Genomic DNA, 21,940 nt, shown 5'->3' with positions numbered 1-21,940 from the left:
AAATGTTTGCTGAATTAATGCTCTAGAATCGCTCATGTCACAGCAATTGTAATTCTTCATTAACGACTTAAGAACAATCATCTTGAAACGATTACGTCTTTTGTCCCGTGTGTGTGTGTGTGTGTGTGTGTGTGTGTGTGTGTGTGTGTGTGTGTGTGTGTGTGCGTGTGCGTGCGCGTGCGCGTGCGTCTCCAGAGCGCCGTCGTGAGGTCAGTCTGTGCTTCTTTTTCTTTTAAATTTCAGGTTATTTTTCTGTTTTGATTCTAATTGTGATACATTTTTAATTTGTTGAATATACTTAATATTTGTATTTGTGCTGATTTACTGTGATATTGTTCCACCCTCCTTCAGTGTCTTCATACATTAAAAAGTACAGTTTTACTTTTTAATATCTTCCATCTGACTCTCTCTGCGGTTAAGAGGACTCTATGTGAATATGGTCATAAATGTAACGCATAGATATCAACATGAAGCTCTCCCAGTTGATTATTACAAGTTTTCTGAGATTCTACTTCTAAATATACAAATGGAGCATTATGTTATCAAAGATGTGCTAACATTAGATGAAGCCAGGGTCAAACCTCCTGCTTTATGTTGTTGACATATTCGAGTCAAAGGTTTTTACAGAAGGAATTATGATATCTCTTTTTAATCACACCATGAATCAGAAAATACTGTCAAACAATGAAGAGCTGCTGAAGTGGAGATTTCTGGATCAGAGTCTGAGAAAAAACTCATTCAGAGAAAACGTGCATACCAGGAGTCAACATGGTGACTTCCTGTTCACTGGTTGCTGGAAAAAATTGCCAAACTCGAGGTTGCATTGGGTGACTTCTTATACACGGTCGTTTCCACCCACAATCCTTTGCGCAGCAGATATATGAGCAAGAGGGTCAAAGTTGAAGGTGCCATGTTGAGAAGAAGTAGTTTGTCCTGTTTGAATTCTGCATAAAACGAGATGAAAATAAATCTGGAACGCATCTCGAGTCTCTGTTTGTGTCCGAGCACTTCGCCTCCAGGCCAGGAGGAGGCGATGATGAGCTGGACTGTGATCACATCACAACGCACCTGAGCTCCGAGAGGCTTTCAGGTGGAGGTGAAGTTTCTTCCAACTGGAGAAAAATCAATGACGAAGAGTCAAACTTCCTGTGAGTCTTCTTCATCACACGACAGGAAATCATCTTCTTCAGGTTAGTGAACACACACACACACACACACACACTGCAGTTTATTCTGACTCAATCACACACACAAATACTCACTGGAGCACCAAACGGGGATTCATCCGCCACTGAAAATAGTCCCAAAACAAATGCACTATCTCCTCCTGATTGTTTGTTTGATAATAAACTACAACAACCAGCTGTTTTTTAAACATGAAACTACTTATTTGGTCATATTTTATGAATACATTCCATATAAAAAGCTTCAGTTTCCAGTTTCAGTCCATCCAGACATTTAAAAATGATTACCGGGATAGTAGGGGATATGCTGGTGTGTGTGTGTTGGCAAAAGCCAGTTTTGATCAATCTTTTGCTGCCACCTGCTGCCTGCAGGATGAACATCACAAATGATGTTTGCTGCATCCAAAAAATAATTATATGAGTTCAAAATAAAAAGTGCAATAAAAAATACTTATCATTAAACAGTGCTAGTGACAAAGCCCGACAGATGTACACATACTGAAATGATAAAAAGATTAAGATAAACTAAAGTATGAGACATGTCAATGAGATATAGATCATCAAAATAATGTTTGTTTACTTTCATATAAGTATATAAAATGAGACTAGAAATGAGCTTAATGAAATATATAACTATATAATACACTAATGATGTATATAACACGAATCAAACGGATTAGATAAAATAAGAGAGGAGCGAAAATGACAAAGAAATAGTTTAAAATATGCAGAAAAACATGTTTTATTAAAGAACCAATGTTGTTTATTAAAGGATTCAACCAACTTACTGCAAATCACACCTGATATTAAATCACACCTGATATTAAATCACACCTGATATTAAATCACACCTGATATTAAATCACACCTGATGTAGAATCACATCTGATGTAGAATCACATCTGATGTAGAATCACATCTGATGTAGAATCACACCTGATATTGAATCACATAGAATCACATCTGATATAGAATCACATCTGATATAGAATCACACCTGATATTGAATCACATCTGATATAGAATCACATCTGATATAGAATCACACCTGATATAGAATCACACCTGATATAGAATCACACCTGATATAAAATCACACCTGATATAGAATCACACCTGATATAGAATCACATCTGATATAAAATCACACCTGATATAAAATCACACCTGATATAAAATCACACCTGATATAGAATCGCACCTGATATAGAATCGCACCTGATATAGAATCACACCTGATATAAAATCACATCTGATATAGAATCGCACCTGATATAAAATCACACCTGATATAAAATCACACCTGATATAAAATCACACCTGATATTGAATCACATCTGATATAGAATCACATCTGATATAGAATCACACCTGATATAGAATCACACCTGATATAGAATCACACCTGATATAAAATCACACCTGATATAAAATCACACCTGATATAAAATCACACCTGATATAGAATCGCACCTGATATAGAATCGCACCTGATATAGAATCATCCTGATATAAAATCACACCTGATATAAAATCACACCTGATATAAAATCACACCTGATATAGAATCGCACCTGATATAGAATCGCACCTGATATAAAATCATCCTGATATAAAATCACACCTGATATAAAATCACACCTGATATAAAATCGCACCTGATATAGAATCGCACCTGATATAAAATCATCCTGATATAGAATCATCCTGATATAAAATCACACCTGATATAAAATCACACCTGATATAAAATCACATCTGATATAGAATCGCACCTGATATAGAATCGCACCTGATATAAAATCATCCTGATGTCTTCCTGCTTCTCTTCTTCTTCTCCTCTTTTATTGCAGCAGGTGACACATTATAATTGTCTCAAAGCTTTGACACCCCCCCCCCCCCCTCTCTTGTGACATCATCCCTCTGAGATGAGCCGGCCTTTGAACCCCCCGACACACACACACACGCACACACACACACACACACACACACACACACACACACACACACACACACACACACACACACACACACACACACACACACACACACACACACACACACACACACACACACACAGAGGGGGGTCTTTCTTTCCTTTGTCACAACACAGTAAATAGCTGCTTTTCTTTGGGTGAATGAAGTCGTCTGCTGCTGTGAAGATGTTTTAATCCGGTCAGATGTTTGAAATAGAAAAACGAAAACATTCAGTCTGAAGACTATAAAAGCACCAACTTAAGAGACCTGCAACACATCTGATGCTCTTATTGTGAAATACCATTTCCACTTCTCAGAAGTGAGTTTCAGTGACATTTTGCTGTTTTCATATTTATTTTGTTTGAAAAACACAAATAACTAAGTAACTAATATTAAAACGAGGAGTTAATAAACGTAAACTTTTCATAACTTCATGGAGATTAAGGTGAAATCGTCAGGTAATGAGCAACTTTAAAGGAATCGTTAGAAATATGTTTATCCACTGACGTCAATCTCAAGCTGAGACAATAAATGTGAATTTAGTTTGTTTAACTTTGCACCAACAGCAGGAAACAACCTGGTTCTGCCCAAATCCACCAACTAGACCCTGGAGAACTCAAGTGTTTGTCTCACAGGGACACACCAGAACCTCAAGCTGCTTTTTAACTGAGGAACCCGGAACTAAACCTGGAATCTATCGAGAACCAGGAACTAAACCTGGATTCCAACTAGAACCAGGAACTAAACCTGGATTCCAACTAGAACCAGGACCTAAACCTGGATTCCAACTAGAACCAGGAACTAAACCTGGATTCCAACTAGAACCAGGACCCTAAACCTGGATTCCAACTAGAACCAGGACCCTAAACCTGGATTCCAACTGGAGGAACCAGGAACTAAACCTGCATGTCAACCGGAAGAACCAGGAACTAAACCTGGATTCCAGCTGGAACCAGAAACTAAAGCTGGATTCCAACTAGAACCAGGACCTAAACCTGGATTCCAACTTGAGGAACCAGGACCTAAACCTGGAATCCAACTAGAACCAGGAACTAAACCTGGATTCCAACTAGAACCAGGAACTAAACCTGGAATCCAACCAGGACCTAAACCTGGATTCCAACGAGAACCAGGACCTAAACCTGGAATCCAACCAGGACCTAAACCTGGATTCTAACTAGAACCAGGAACTAAACCTGGATTCCAACTGGAGGAACCAGGAACTAAACCTGGATTCCAACCAAGAACCAGGAACTAAACCTGGATTCCAACTAGAACCAGGAACCGTGACTGTTACGTAAAAGAAGAATTAAATAACTCTCAAACTTTCAGCAGATGTCGGCTGTGGAGACAGACGCTCTGAAGTTGTCTCTCTCCTCTTTTGCATTTCTTCATTGAGGAGTCAAAGTCAAACACCAGAATGAGGCGACAGTAAATACAAAGAGCAACATGAACGTGTTGCTTCCTTATGTGTGAGAAGTCAAACGCCGCTGTGGTTCTTTGTCTAACCTTTATATATTGTTTGTTAAATCTCTACAAAAGCTTAACATTTGAAGTTGTCTTTGGGGTTTATGTGCCGGACTATTTCTTGATCATGAGCTTTGGAGTTACTAAAGCCAGGCTAACTGTTTCCCCTCGTTTCCAGTCATTATGCTAAGCTAAGCTAACCGCCTCCAGCTGTCGGATTGATCTTCTTGAGTAATGCTGCGTTCACACCGGTCGCGTTGATTTTTTGACGCACTGCAAAATCGCGTCCAACGCGCCGCCGGTCGTGTTCACACCAAATGCCGCAAAATCTCGTAGCGCCGGAGAGGGGGCGTGGTTTATCGACTGGAAGCCGTTCACCTGGCCGCCATTTCTTTCCGCTGTCAACCGTGAAAGGAATAAGGACAATTGCTGCTTTGTACGTGTTGTGGAAGTCCCTCAAACGTCGGAATGCCAAACGCCGTCATGTCTGGTTCATAATATTGTTCAGAGGAGCTCCGTCGATTGTATCGAGCTGTATTCACTGTCTAGCAAGCCACCGGTCACTGTTTACTACAGCTGTAGGAACACAACATAAACTGATTTGGCTGTGATTCAACGGCAATAAACCGACAAAAAGGGACTCCGAAATAACTACGTAATGATGCCGATTTGTAGGTTACTGGTCTTCTCAATGGAGCTCTGATGGATCGGTGCTAGGCTATGCTAACATCGTAGCAGCTCCACCAGCACTCAATAACGTCACGTAGACGTAAATACGGCAGCGTCTATTCATTGTTTGTACCGTATGGTTTACACACACACATGTATACACATAGTTTGGTCCGGTCTCTGTTGATATGAGGTATCGTAGAGCTCTGGGTGAACACAGACGGCTACAGGATTTATTTCCTGATTCAACAACGGCAGGAAGCCAGTGATGACAGGGGGAGCAACTCAACGCTGATAGGCTATCGCGCCACAGCGTCACGTGATTATGTCGCTGAAGTTGAAAAATTTCAACTCGATTTTGCGGCGTCCAACGCAAAAACGCGGCGCGCCAGTCTCATCGCGTCTGTGCAAAGACTTTGTATGTAATCTCGACATTATGTCTTTGTCAGACATGTTATTTATCTGTCCAAATAAATATTATAATGTGACATACTGTAAGCGCTCAACATAGAAACATATAGTGAATAAGGATGCACATTTGTGCAGGAATAATATATAAATATTATAGGAACATGAAATTTTATCTCAAATGTATTCTAAATATTTATACATCGTGACTCATTACGTCTTTCAGAATAGAATAATAATTCAACTTTGTATTGTGTTTTGGCATATGCATGATTTAAATAATATATATATTGTACATATCGTTTTATTAGATTATAATATTATTATGAATCACCTGATCAGGTTCAACACAGACTGAAATATAAACAGACTCACAGCTGCTCCAACTTTTATTCACCATCATAAATATCCAGTTTATTACAAAACAACACATTATAAATAGATTTATAAAACACACGGAAACATTTTCTCGCGATAAAAGTGACACGTTTGCAGAAGAAAACACCATACAACAAAAACAGAACTCACAAAGTCCCAAATAAACACGACCACGTTTGGTTTGACCTGTTTTATGATCCGGTGGACTTTTTCATCCATAAATTAACAATGAGTGAAGTATTAGTTCGTTATCTGATGAGGATAAGAATAGAAATCAATAAATCTTCCAATATATATGCACCAGAAAGGGGAACTCGCTGTGACTCGAGTACATATACCATAAAAACGGGTTATTTTAATTTAAGAAAAGACTGAAAACTAAATTAAAAAGTGACTTAAGTTAAAAAAAAATGTTTCTTCACTTTAAAATTCAATTATTCTCACGTTTTATTCTGGAATGTTTGAAAACTGACATCTTTTCTGGAAAATACTATTTTTTTCTGGCATAAACCAAACTCCATTAAAGAAGACGTCATTATCTTACTCTTCTAAAAGTGGCACTTATCATTTAAGGGGCTGTTTTAAATTTTAAACATTCATTTTTAAGCCGAACACGAGCTTATAAAGTGGAACTTCTTCAGGCTTTTACGCATTGTGTCCCTCAGTCAAAGTGTTTGCTTCACCAGCTCCAGTGGTACATGTGCGCCAGCTGCCGCACCCCTGGATGCTGCTGCGGCAGCCCGGGGTAGTCTGCGCCGTACAGCAGCGGGGAGTAGGCGCACAGAGGCAGGCTCAGGCCGGACCTGCGCGTCACCTCCAGGTCCTGCGCTGTGATCCGGTCGCAGGGCTTCCCGTCCCGCACCAGCAGCGGGATGGCGACCCGACGCACCGCCGGCAGCAGCTGCAGCGTCTCGAAGCTGCTGTGCTCGGCCCGCTTCATCTTGTAGCGGTGGTTCTGGAACCAGATCTTCACCTGGTTCGGAGTGAGGCGGATCAGCCCGGCCAGGTGCTCCCGCTCCGGGGCGGACAGGTAGCGCTGCTGCCGGAAGCGGCGCTCCAGCTCGAAGGTCTGCGCCTTGGAGAAGAGCACGCGCCGCTTCCTGCCACGGCTCTTCTGCGCCGCGCCGCCCGCCGCATCCCGCTCCGCGTCCGGGGACTCGTTCGTGGAGAGCTCCGGGGATTTGGTCCCGGTACGGGACTCTAGGGAAATACCGTGTACTGCAGGGGGAGATAGGACAAGTAATCTGATTACTCTGAAACAGACTGGAACACCGAAATAACTTTCACCACAAACACACTGAAATCATTCCTCTAAATCAATGAAGGTTTCCATGTTTGTTTATAATCACTCAGCTCACATTTTTATTTCGTTTCCTTCGAACGGAAATGTCACAAAGCTGGAAACCTTCATTCACAAAAATACTTTCATAAAGTTCAACATTCATGGGTCTGAATGAAGTGACAGCTCTCATCATCGGCAACAGCTTTGACACTTTAGCAGTTCATATTAATAACGAGGCAGTGACGTAATTGGTGATTAAATGAAAACAATCCGACATACAGTCACAGAAAAGAGGATTAAATGATGATCTAATTTGTGATATATTAATAGTAAACATGAATTTGCATTTAGTAAATTATATATTTGAAGTATACGTCAATTTATAAGCAGATAAATACAATTAATTAGCCAATTGATTTGGTAATTACGCACGAGCAGAAGTGTCAGAATCAGGAGTTTAGAGTCAGAAATGAGATATAAATATATAACTTCGATATGAATATGCTAAATATTCATATTTCTTTTTAAATAGTCCTCACATGAGAAGTGCATGTTACCGGATCCGCGGCTCCACCGGCCGTAGCTTCCTCCGCCTCTGCCGCACAAACTCCGGCCGCTAAATCCCAACTTCTGCGCGTTTCCCGCCCCAGATGACGCCTCCGCGGAGGCCTCCTCGTCCTCCTCGGTCCCGGAGCCGCACCTCCCGTTCGGGTCCGGCAGATCCATGATGTCGCGCACGGAGAAGCCCGTTTTTGTCGACATGACGTGCGCGGGGGGGAAGGAGAGAAAAGTTCCAGCGGTGATTCAGCCTCTGCTGCCCGTTAAAGAGGAGCAGTCAGCGGAGGGTTTGGGTCCATCAATGCCGTGAAACGGAGCGGGAGCCCGGAGCTGCGCGGGGGCGACCGGAGAGGATTTAACGGCATGAAAAAAACATGAGGGAAGACATTTAGAGACTGTGTCCTCCGTCCCTTTCACCGGCCGTTAAAAAGGACGGAGGCGGGTCAAGTGGTCGAGGGGGGGGGGGGGGGGGGGGGGGGGGGGGCAGCAGCACGCGAAGAGATGCTGGAGCTTCAGGGAGGAGGAGAATGTTTAATGATGGAGGGTTCAGAGAGAAAGAAGCGACTCATTTACATTTATTAGAGTCTCTGATCCGCTTCCTGTTGACATGTTTAGTCTCAGAGCTTTCAGACATTAAAGACAGGAAGTGGAATAAAGACAATAATAGTGTTGTTTTGTCACTATATATATATGTGAGGAGATCCATTATGCAATGTAAAACATACGCATTGTGATTAAAAATCTATTTCAATTTACAAAACTAGAAAATATTTATATATTTTTTAACACAATTTTGTGTTGAAAACACAAAGAAAAAGGTGAAAAAATTGATTATTTTAAATGTAAAATAAAAAGTTAAATAGCTCAAGATAACATGAGGTCAAGTTCAATGAACCATTGACGACAAATAAGAACATATGAGTTCCCCAATTCAATTCCATTACTTTAGTTTACTTTAATTTACTTTTATCGATATATATATATATATATATATATATATCGATATATATCGATATATATATATATATATATATATATATATATATATAGAGAGAGATATCTGATTTTGTTGTATATAATATATCATATTATAAATGCACTCAGTGTCTTCTGCAGCCTTTGAACAGAATAGAATAAAACGGTATGAGCTTCTGTGCATACAGAACATTTAAGATGATTATCAGAGTGTCAGTGTTTGTTGTGAGGATTAACTCGAGAGTCACAGTGTTTACTCACCAGCTGATGGACTCAGATCTTTATTCTCCCAGAGGAGAAATGATTTCTGCTCCTCTTCATGACTTTATGACGTCTGCTCTTGTTTCTTATTGGTGCTGAATCAGTATAATAAAGAGGCCTTTTGACAGGTTTAAATAATCAAATTAATTACATTTTCCTGGAGTTGTGAATGTTGGCACAGATATAAGAAGTATATCAGTTTAAGCCAAAACTTATTTCAAAAGAAAACATTAACATTGTAAACACAGTTCATATTGAGGAGACAGAAGGGTTGCAATGTGTCCAGGACCTGTTTAGCTGAGCACAAACACGATGCTTTGAGAATAAAATGCATCTTCCAACAGATTCAAAGCGCTGATGTTGTTCTTCTTTTGTTGAAGACACAGATGCATCAATAATAGAAGCTGCAGACTCTCATGTTTACATGTTTACACATCACACATCAGCTGAGCTCAGATACAGAGACACGACGTTCAGTCTCTTTAGGAACCTTATTTAAATGTGCTGTCAAGAAATTAAAGCATTTTTCTTTTTTGTGCGCTGATCAGTCTTCTTGTGACTTCTTCTGTGGTATTGTCCCTAAACTATAACTGCTCTGATAAACACATGCAGAGTTTAAAAAAGTCTTCAATCCTAAATATGACAGGAAATATCAGAAGTGCAGGAAATGCAGCAAAACATTTCCTCACAACTCCTTCAGGATTGTTGTGGTTTCTACGACAATTCTTACAGTTTGTATGTTTGGTGAAGATTTTGGTTTTTCCTTTGCTGTGTGTGTGTGTGTGATGTGTGTGACAATGAGTTCAGTGCATGTGTGTGTCCGTGTGTGTGTGTGTGTGTGTGTGTGTTGGATCCTGCTGGGTGGTCGAAGTCTGCAAACAAACACACGTCGAGCCGACGGCCACAAAGGCCGCACAGCCTCCACATTTATCCCATTTATTCCCCCTGAACACTTTATAATGGCCTGACACACACACACACACACACACACACACACACACACACACACACTGAATACATGTGAGGCTGCTGGGAGTTGTCATGGTATTCAGACTGCTGCCTTCAATAGACTGTTTTCTATGTTCATGACCACACACACACACACACACACACACACACACACACACACACACACACACACACACACACACACACACACACACACACCAGTTCCCATTTCAGCAGTCAACAACTTCCCAGAGTTGATTTATTTTCTAATAATATTAAGATCAAACTTAAAAATTACTTCTTGATTAATTTGTACAAAATCGAACTGCTGTTCACATAAAAAAGTCCAAATGTTTTGAATAAAATATGATTAAAATGAAAATTATATAAACCTGTTAAAATAAGTAAATAAATAAATTATTATGAAGTAAAATTGGAATTTAAATATTATAAAACAAATAAGTAAAAAAACGTCAAATCAAAACTAACAAGACAATACAACTATTGTTAAAGGACCTGCAGGTTCAGTTTTAGACTTAAAGAATAAATAAACTGAATAATAAAGATAAGTAAACAAAATAAAAGCAAATTATGTGAAACAATAATAAAAAATTAGATAAAATAAATATGACAAATGAAAATAAGAAACAAATTATACAAATGTAAATAACACAACAATTTAAAAAATAGGAAATCTAATCTAATACAAAAACTGAAAATAAAGAAATGAATGAAATTAATCGAAAAATGAATAGAAAAAAAGATAACAAAATAGATGCTTTATTTATGGCTCCAATGTACAGTTGAAATATCGTAATAATAATTAAGTGATGTTTATTATGTTTGTAGATCTCAAACAGCACAAATGCTTCTTCATCATCTTCAAAAAGTATTTAAATCCTTTAATAATTACAAGTTTTCTCGGCTTATTTCCCCCTAAAGTGTCTTCTGAGGTCTGAAGATTCTTCTCCTCAGTCAGCAGCAGAATGAAGAGAACAGGTGAACAGCATCTTCTGCGCATGCTCAGTACGTTCTGTCAGGTCGAACTGAAAGGTGAGGAAATCAGATGAACATGTGAAGAACATGACAAACAGAATATAAACGTCATCATTATACGTATCGTTTAAAAATTGGACATGAATGAGAGCAGCTGTTAATGCTATTGGCCCTCTGCGCCACCCTGAGCTCAGACTGCCCCCTGCTGTCACACAGAGGAACTGCAGCTCCAGATATTCAATACAAATCTAAATAAATCAGATAAATAGATCAATATAGCCTAGCTTGATTTTTTTTCTATCTTAACTTGAACATCTTTAAAGGAAACTTATAAAGCAACTTTGAGAAATAAATACAATAAAATGTACAAAAAAACTAAATGTGACCAGAAATCAAATGTGCTATGTACTCTAGTCTTCTTTATTTTTCTTTGTTAGTTTCCAATATTAGTTTTAAGTTCTCAAATGTTATTATTAATCATAATCACAGTAGGTGATATCTTGGGGATATTATTCCCAAGATGATATTGATCCATCATTCATTTATTCTTCATTTATGTTTCTTTGCTGTAGATGCCTTTTTAATAAAATTAAATATGATTTACACCATATTGTCCCCCTTTTGGAACATATTTGTAATTTACAGACCTTTAAAAATATGTTTCTTGTTTTGTAGTAAAAACATTTTCCACCACATTTAAAAGTGTGTTTAAATGACAGCTGATGCTCTCTGACTGCACTGAAGAGAAATGTCCAGAAGGAGGCGCCATTGTATTAAAAATGATGCTGTCAGTGTGGGAGTATTTTATGGCGTATTATTGTAGTTTTTCATACTGTACTCATCTTCATGTTCTTAAACTAACGCCAGAAACAACTGGATTCTTTCATTTCTACTGTTATATTGTTTTACAGGATGTAACTAATTACATTTAAGTGGCAATCTTGAAGATTTTCATTGAAGTAAAATGTCTGTTATCACTATATATATGTATATATATATGTGTATATATATGTATATATATATATATATATAAATGTATATATATATATATATATATATATATATATATATATATATATATATATATATATATATGTATGTATGTATGTATGTATATATATATATATATGTATGTATGTATATATATATATATATATGTATGTATATATATATATATATATATATGTATATATATATATATATATATATGTATATATATATATATATATATATGTATATATATATATATATATGTATATATATATATATATATATGTATATATGTATATATATATATATGTATGTATATATGTATATATATATGTATGTATATATATATATATATATATATATATATATATATATATATATATATATATATATACAGGGACGACCTGTCAAGTTATTCTTGTAACATGTTTCGTGTCTTTTCAAATTAAACTTGCAACGTAGGGTTCGACCTTTACACACCTAAGAAGTGACTAATAAACAAATAAACAAAACGGTCTTTTGTGTCCCATGTTCATTTATTTGCCACGTACTTAGGTAACACCACTTCTGAGTTGTTTCCTGTGAGGACAGAAGTTTATTTTGAAAAGACTATTCATGTCACGAGCAAACATTGACACGTGTTGCTGGACTTTTGTAAGAAACCCGCAAAAAAATGAAGAGTAACTTTTTGTCAGATATCAAACGTTGACATCAAAACCAAAAATAGCTTCAGTTGTCGACAGTCTCTCGACTTTTAGTTACAATTTCAACCATTTATGTCTCAACTTCTCGGCTGCTTGTTAACGTATCTCTCAACAGCTGGTGTTACAGCTCACACAGGGTGAGTAGTTCTTATATTTGTTAACTTTTCCATATTAGTTGAGCTGCTTCATTATTCCCTGAACCCCTAAAGCAGGAAGAACCTCAGTGAGAGAATCACAGATTTAAACTTTGGTTGTGTTCTCCAGAAAGAAAGCAGCATTACAGAGTCAAATGAGACAGACGTGTGGACCAAAGAGGCCTTCAGGAGCCCTCGTTCTTCTGGGTGCTGACGCCAAATGATCCTCTGCAGACAGGAAACGATGACACCACGTCCACGTGGTGGACGAGGAGGAGGAGGAGGAGGAGAGGATTCAGATCACTTCAGGCTGCAGTCGTTGGACGGTGGAGCAGTGAGACGCTGTGGACGACAGCTGATGGGTGAGACGACAAAAAACTGAACTTTTACACCAAACAGAGAGACACTATAGAATGGAATGTAATCTATCTTTGGGATCTTTTCTCATGGATAAGTGTCTTTAGTGGTGCTTGTACATTTGTAAATGTGTGTTTTATTGTTAGACTATAGGGTCCTTAAAGTCCCCTAAACTATTAATCGTAAAGTTTAAGATTAGCAGCAGGGATTTCAAAACTACAACTTCTTTCATTTTATATTCATTCATGTTTTAAGGTGCTTTAAAAAAATATCAGCCTCACGAGAAAAGACAAAAGTTGGTTGTTTGGCGTTTATTCTTCTGTTACAAGTAAACTAGATTTAGTCAAATGTCACTGATAATATAGAAAATATGTCGTTTAATGGAATTGAAGTATAATCTCCTAAATCTGGGGGAAACTGTGTGAATTTAGATTAAATCTAAGTTGTTCTTTCAAGTAAAAGTCAGCAAAATAAGATGTTGCATTCAGTTTAAATCACCAGATATTCACTTTAAATAATTAGAGACACATGAACTCTCAGCTTTCACAGGACGTCTGTTGTTTGACGATACATTTAAATTCATCATGAAACAATTACATTTCATCTCCAAGACTCTTAAATGCCTGATTGAATTAATAAATAAATCAAATTAATGATTTAAAAAACAAACACAAGTTTGTAACCTGATGTGATTTCATGTATATTCATGTTCTGTTCTGTGAAAGCTTTTATTTACATGATGTTTGTAAACACAACAGAAATGTCTTTAAATATAATCAGATGAGAAACACAAACATGCTCAATGCAGCTTCTACATCACTTCAATGTGAATAAACCTGAAAGTCCTGTAATTATTGTTGCGAGATAATTCATGGTTTTTTAATCATTATTATAATGACACGAAAACACATGTTGTGTCACGAGCATGTTGTTTTATTCGATCATTAATTTAACCTCATTAATCCTCATCTAGTTCCTTTATTTATTACGGAAGCTGAAGACATATATGTTTTAATAAAACTACATGTATGCTATTATATTTGTATATTATGTTTAAATGTTCATACCTCTTAAATGCATATAAACAAGACCTGCAGCTGGTTTCATGGTATTATGTCATGAAAGTTCATTTTCATTGAACGCACACTTTGTGTTTGTGCAGTGTTGATGAGGCTGAGATCACTTTTATAGATTATGAATGATAATCAATAACTGATCATAAATCGATAATGGCGCTGTTATTCAGTCTCGTGTATCCGCCGCGCAGAGCAGAGCTACGGGGAGGTGAACCAGCTCGGCGGGATGTTCGTTAACGGAAGACCGCTGCCCAACCCGGTGCGGCTGCGGATCGTGGAGCTCGCGCAGCTCGGCATGCGGCCCTGCGACATCAGCCGCCAGCTGCGCGTCTCTCACGGCTGCGTGTCCAAGATCCTGGCGCGCTACCACGACACCGGCTCCATCCTGCCCGGAGCCATCGGGGGCAGCAAGCCGCGGGTCACCACCCCGGCCGTGGTCGACAGCATCCGGGACTACAAGCAGGGCGACCCGGGCATCTTCGCCTGGGAGATCCGGGACCGGCTGCTGTCGGACGGGGTGTGCGACAAGTACAACGTGCCGTCCGTGAGCTCCATCAGCCGGATACTCAGGCACAAACTCGGGGCTGTTTCTCCGCCGAACGAGAGCAGCAAACCGGGCCCGGCTCAGCTCCAGTACGGACACGGTGTCTACCCGTACTCCTACACCACCGGGCCCGCAGTGATGAGCCACACCGGGACCAGGACCGGCAGCGGGCACCCCGGACACGTCGGCCTGCCGCGGGGCTGGCACAACATCCTGGGCATCCGAGCCTTCATGGACCCGACAGGTCGGTGGAGACACTTTAAAAACACTTTTACAAAACATTTCTCACTTTATTGTATCACATTATGATTATCTCATTAAACTTGATTCATGTTTACAATGAAGACGAATAGCCTCAATAAAGTAAAATATTCTAAAACTTCGATTGATCATTTCTGATCTCACTTAGTCGTTAAAACAAAGTTATGTTTGTTTTGTGAATGTTTCTTTGAACGTTTTTAAAGATCATAATAAAACTCAACTCATTTAGGAGCAAACAAGACAATATTCTAGTTTCAAGATAAAAAAAACAGAGTTTGATTTACACCAAAATATAGTTTTTAAATTACAAGATTTTTTTAAAGACATATTTATTTATTTATTGTTGGTTTAAAAGTATTCAAACTTAAATATACTGAATTAGCCAACTAAATATCGAGAAAGAGAAGAAACATTAAAATAAACAAATCATAAAATCATATTTGGTTGAAAAGAAAGTTAAAGCCGCAAGAAATAACATAATTCATAGAAAGCTATACAATAATATGAATAATAATTGAAGTATTATTATCATAACTCATGTTTTAATGCACTTGTCATTTTAATTACGTCTGTTTTAAATGAATCTTCCTCGTCTATAATCACATATTATTATTATATTGGGATTTTTGAGCCCATATTATTTTTGAAGTTTTTCATAAATTCTTGTGTTTATAATGTTTGACATTAAATCAGCTGCTCATGCTTCTACTCTTTCATTTAGTTTTATTCCACAAACGATATTCATGATTTCTGATTCTCCTCATATACAAACTCACAGAAGTGTAACTGTACCAGCGCTGGTTTATTTTAACCCTGAAAGAATATCATCTTCATCTTAATGTCAGACATTGTTCAGACCTACAGAACTTTACACATGTTTGTATATAAAGACAGATAAATATGAGTTGTCCAATCTGCTGATTAAAACAAGTAAATATGAAAGAAAGTTAGAACAACAAATGATGAGCTTATAATAAAGGTTCTCACATACAGTTTTATGGCCTTTATGACATCCAGACACTAAAAATGTCACTGAATACATTTGAAGTTTGCAGGTCTGCTCTATATAAAATATCAAATATATTTGACTGTTTTTCTAATATATTTTCATCCCTCTTTATTCGTTTTGTTACATTTTTGTTATCATGACATGTTCATCAGTCTGAAATTGTTTTTGTTTATAATCTCTGTCTTTAAATCAGTTTAGCATCTAAATCTTTATGGGAAATATTAAAGTGGGCAAAAACAATGATCGAGAGGATATGAAGAAAGTTTGAATGAATTAAAATATGTTTGTGTTTACCTGGTCTGCAGAAAAAACCCCACTTTTGTTGAGTACAAAGAAATCTGGATATTTCTATTATTTACTATTTATTTCATCAGAATTTTCTCAAGTAAAACAGGAAACTTGTCCCGTAAATAAATATATTTGAATGTTGAATACATGTTTGAACTGGACGGATCTTTTGTCGAACTAACAGCTGCAGATATGAGCCCAAAATGTCAAATGAATAATTGTTAATTCAGTGTCAACGTTTTCTTCTTCAGCTCTGTGTGGACCTGATGGACACTCGGCTAAAGTGGAGGACTGGACCAGTTTGAGCAGTTTGAGCAGCAGCAGAGCGTTTCCCTCTGGAGTCACTGGAGCGGAGAAAAGCAACCACGAGCCGGACATCAAATACCATCAGCAGGTCAATAACATATACATTAATAAGTGATGGTAAAGGAAACAAGTAAAATGAATCCGTCCACGAGAGAAAAGGTTCAATTAAAGAGGGATTTATCAACAAATAGAGATAAAATTGATTATTAAATTAAATATGTGGTCGAATTTAGACCTCAATTTGATAATGAAGTTATTAAAACAGACAATGGCTCAATTTTTACAAAAATACTTCCTTTTAAAAAAAAAAAGGAAAAAATCAAACGTAAGATTCGTATTTCTATTTTGTTGAGCTGTTTTTCTTCCATCTGTTTTTATGTTGTGGCTCACATGAGGCATTAATGTAACCAGAGCTCTGATTTGCTGTCATCGAGGCCCACTTCCTGTTTTACAGCTGGTTTATAGGAGTGAACTACAAACAGCCTGTGGATCAGTGTTAAACAGAGAGTCGACAGTATACTGATGATGCTGTTCTATACATCAGTGAGTAAAATAAAGGCTGAGTTTGTAGTCGACTTTCACGTTGAATGAACCCTGAGATCTGATTTTAAAACGGTGACCAATCAGTGGATCAGAACCCGTGTTGTGTTGGTTGTATGTTTGTGAGGACCAATTTGAGTTTTGGACCTCAGAAGTGATGACGATTTGTAGAAAATAACGTTTGGAAAAGACATTTGTGTGGCATTTTTGGAACGTGTTGAAATTGTATGGAAAGTGAAGGCAAGTTTTGGACTTTTTTGTGCATTCGCGGACAATTTTTGAAAGTCTGGATATTTTTGAAAGTGAGGATTGTTTGGATGGTTTTTGAAGGTTTGGACACTTTTGGAATGTGAAGATAATTTTGGACAATTTTTGGAAAGTGAAGATATGACATTTTTGGAAAGTCAGGCAATTTTTGGGACATTTTTGGAAAGTTGGATTATTTTTGGACAATTTTGGAAAGTCAGGATTTACTTTTTTTTTTAAATATGAAATTCTCTGGGTTTTGAAGATATTTTTGTGAAGTGAGGACTTAAAAAAAAAAAAAAGTGGACATTTGGGCAACATGTTAGCGGAATGGTCAGGGCGTGAAACACATGGGCGCCCTGAGCAGTGAGTCACCGGTTTGATTCCCGGCTGGCTGGACCGTTAACTGCATGTTTGGTGATCCTCTCGTCCCCACATGTCTCCACTAACACTGTCAAATACAGCCATCAAATGCACAAAAGATATGAACTTTTTGTGGATTCGAGAAAATATGAGTTATAAATTATATCGGAAATTTTGTTTTCGACAGGATCATTTTCCAGAGTGAGGACGTTTTTAGATTTGAAGACATTCATGAAAAGTAAAGACATTCGGGGGGTTAAAACTTCAGGATTACTGTTAGAATAAGATTCAACTTTAAGTTAAGAAGGTAAAGTTCTATTTCGTGAACAGGTTTAAACATATAGATTCATTGTTCTTTCTTCATTGTTTTCCCCCCTCAGTCTTCCTCCAGTCTGCCTGGTTACGTCTCAGCTTGTGCGTATTCTCCACCGCACCAGTACGGCATGTACGGAGGTCCAGCAGCCAACTACGTGAGCACTGGACACCACTGGCAGCCCCAGTCCTCCAGTCTCACTCCCAGTCTCACTCCCAGTGTCACACAGAATCCTGCAGATTTTAACCCTGCAACATCATTTAAACTTCCACAAAGAGACGGTGAGACTGATTTCAACACTTGTTTCAATGACGATAACCTGATAGATCCTGATCATTCAGCTTAAAATCAATATCATGTTTTTTGAAATATCTTTGTCCCACAAAATCCCAGTTATTCCTCCAGACCTGTGTTGATATATTCCCAGATGTATTTCAGTCTTCATACACTGAAAAGGAAGAAGAATCACAGAACAGTCGTCTAAACAGCTGCAGTACTTTCATGTTTTAAGCTATAAAAACACATTCATGTTCTGCTAAATGCTGCGTTTCTCTGCTCAACAACCACTAATGTTTGTGTGAAACAAGGGCGAGTTTAAAACGGTCACAAATTACACAGAGGAGAAACTGGTTTAGGAAAAAAAAAAGTCTTTAGTTTGCACATTGCTGAAGAGTAAATACAGATTATTATAAACCATATCTGCAGGCTGAATAGTGAGGTGTAGAAACTTCACCTGCATATACACCTTCAACATGTCTTTTTAAAGCTTTCTTCAGTAATATAAAATATTTTATTTCAGTTCTTAAGGACTGAAAACAAACTCTGCGTAGTTTAAACAGGAAATGTTCAGAACAATCATTACAGCTGCTGATAAACACACAGAACCAGAGAACAATCACCTGAGCTCAACGGCTCACAGTTCAACATTTTCCGTTTTCTAATCTCCTGTGATGTCACTATGATACACACCGTTTATACTTAACACATTCATTCAAATTGATTCTCAGCAACATGGGAAATAAAAACCAATAAAAAGTAAATATACAACAATGACCTTTTAGCACAGATCATGCATTCCCTATGAAAGCAAATACAAAGGTGATTGTCTTAACAATTCTAGTGAACATTTTTATTTCAATATTTTTGTAATTGTCAATTACCCTCATCTTCCATCAAAAGTGAACATATCAACTAACCAGTTGTGTGTTTGTATCACAGCCTGATATCTCTTCTTCCTCTGAGCCATAGAACTCTATTCAAACACAGCAGTGATCATCACTGTTTGCAATGAACACACTTGTAGTTTATTGTGACTCAATCCCACAACAAATACTCACTAGAGCACCAAATGTGGATTCATCCGCCGCTGAAAATAGTCCCCATGCACTATTCCCTCCTGTTTGTTTGGTTAAAAACCTAAAAACCTTCGTTAAAGCCAAAACAAAAATGTACGTCTGAGACACGACAATGATGATGAATTATTTCCTCCCTGTCGTTTTCTCCGCAGAGGACCGAAAGCCCCAGAGTCCTCTGTACAAACACCACAGATTGTCTTCAACGTCGTGACGACTCTGAGGAAACACGAGAAGACGTTTGATGCGACGCTGAAAGACTAAAAGTCAGGTTTTGTTTGTGAGGAGAGCCAAAGAGAAATGTCACTGCTGCAGAAGAAGAACTAGGAAACATTCTCCTGACTGTTAAAACTCTTCCTGATCGACTCCTTTCAGGATTTTATTTGGTGATTTGTTTCTGTTTCCCAGGATGAGCAGCACAGACATGTGGTGAAGGAAGAAATACACCAAATGCAACCAGAAATGTAAAATACATCACCTTTGTTTTTTATATTTTAACAACAAAAACTGTCCGTTATTTCTCTCACAGTTTTAAAGCAATACATTTTACATTTCTTGACAAGTTAGGTGAGAAGATCGATGTATCACTCTCATGCCTATCTGTTGAATATGAAGCTAGCAGCTGTTTAGCTTAGCTTAGCATAAAGACTGGAAACCGGGCGAAACAGCTGTCCAAAGGTAGCAAAATCTGCCTATACCCTCACTTCCATCACTCACTAATTAACTAATATATCTTGTTTTACAATTTGTTTTGGCCGGACACAGTTACTTCCTGGAGTCTCCCCTGCTCAGATACAATTCATAGTCTTGCACATAATCACCTCTGAAACAGCAAAATAGTTGTTTTTACACTTTGCTTTTAGTTCCCGTTAATTGATTAATTAATTGACCCTTCTCTAAGCCCCGCCCCCCACTGCTTTTCCGTAAAGCTGTCATGGAGCCCACACTGTCACTAACTGCAATCCCTGAGTAAATATTATCTAATTCTTTGGAAAATAAAAAGAGAAGCAGACAGAAGGTTCTACACTGTGTGTTTGAAGGATGTCAAACTGATTCATCAGTGAAAACAGGTTAAAAAGATAAAGATAGAAGCTAAAGCTAACAGTGTTAAAGTGAACCACCACATCACCTGGAGCTCGAGACAAAAGACAGTGAAATTAAGAAAACAACACTGTTCCTATTTATTCACTGTTACAATCATTAAAATACAATCAGTATACCTTCAGTAGCTAGCGTAGCATAGACGTTTTACTGCTAGCTAATGATGTGCTTACGTACTCTACTAATATTAGCTTCGCAGGTAGAAACATAACGTTTTAGAAACATAACGCTTTAAAGTTGTTTGTAGCTATACTTTGTTACCTTTGGACATACTGGCTGTTTCCCCTGTCTTTATGCTAAGCTAACTGGCTGTAGCTTCATATTTAACAGACAAACAGAAGAGTGGTGTCGATCTTCTCATCTCACGAAAGCAAATAAGTATGTTTCTCAAATTTGTCAAACTTGTTGCTTGAATCTTTTTCCATATTTTTCTTTTCATGAAACATTTAAATTGCGTTGGAATTGTATCATCTTGTAAAATATTTTGGTAAAGCTGTAAATATATTTTTCTATAATCGTGCTTAATAAAGACATGCGATAGAAAATGTATGTCGGTGGTATTGCGTTTTCCAGATGTTTAAGCAGAGCAAAGATTGATAAATGGTGAAATGTAATCATGAATACATTGTTTTGCAGAATCCCCCAAAATCGACGCTAATTCTGGCGCCAGTGTTGACGTATAATAAATCGTATTTTGTGACCCTTCCATTGAAGCTAACGGCAGCTAATCTCTCCTGCCATGTGAACCTTATAGCTCCATGTTAAATCATCAAACAAAGCAAATCCTACAGATGATATTGATCTTTTTTAGATGGACTCTTACAAACTGGTCATAGCTTTACCCAACTAAAAAGTCAAAATGCAAATTACAAGAATCCCATACAAAAATACAGAATGTTCACGATAAATAATATTACTTATATGCGAAATGTCCCAAAACACACATGTGACTGCATTGTAAATGTATTTCTCTTTCGACCAGCAGTAAATGTATTAATACTACATTAGGAAGTTGGTATTTTTGTGATATTTCACATGTGAACTACCCCATGCTCCTTTGTCTAATTTATCACATTTGAAATGGTGTTCCACATGTGATACAAATGTGAAATGTAATGCTTATTTTTGTCTAAAATCTTTAGTTTAAGATAACAAACAAGTAAACAGAAATTCAGCAAAAACCAAGAACTCAAAAGTCCAGTTTCAGACTCATTGCAGGTGAGAAGACGAAGCTTCCAGCAGGTAAACAAACA

At 37.6% G+C, this 21,940-nt stretch overlaps 2 protein-coding genes across 2 annotated transcripts; one reads left to right on the top strand and one right to left on the bottom strand.

The window, feature by feature from the left end:
• Positions 1-6,762: 6,762 nt before the first annotated feature.
• On the bottom strand, positions 6,763-8,127 carry LOC306792916 (homeobox protein Nkx-2.2a-like; the record flags this gene model as incomplete). The annotated part of the gene is made up of 2 exons (XM_079290286.1): positions 6,763-7,301; positions 7,905-8,127. The coding sequence occupies 2 exons, from the start codon at positions 8,125-8,127 to the stop codon at positions 6,763-6,765; spliced, it is 762 nt and encodes a 253-aa protein (XP_079146412.1).
• Positions 8,128-13,175: 5,048 nt separating this feature from the next.
• Positions 13,176-21,186, top strand: pax1b (paired box 1b; the record flags this gene model as incomplete). The annotated part of the gene is made up of 5 exons (XM_079290285.1): positions 13,176-13,293; positions 14,556-15,152; positions 16,718-16,860; positions 18,302-18,515; positions 19,742-21,186. 5 exons carry the CDS (start codon positions 13,176-13,178, stop codon positions 19,798-19,800), a joined length of 1,131 nt encoding a protein of 376 aa, XP_079146411.1. The 3' UTR covers positions 19,801-21,186.
• Between the last annotated feature and the right edge of the window lie 754 nt (positions 21,187-21,940).

Source organism: Melanostigma gelatinosum (assembly GCF_949748355.1).
Source record: "Melanostigma gelatinosum genome assembly, chromosome: 19".
Taxonomy (NCBI): domain Eukaryota; kingdom Metazoa; phylum Chordata; class Actinopteri; order Perciformes; family Zoarcidae; genus Melanostigma; species Melanostigma gelatinosum.
The sequence above is the reverse complement of the archived record's forward strand: the minus strand, read 5'-3'. Positions and strand labels throughout refer to the sequence as shown.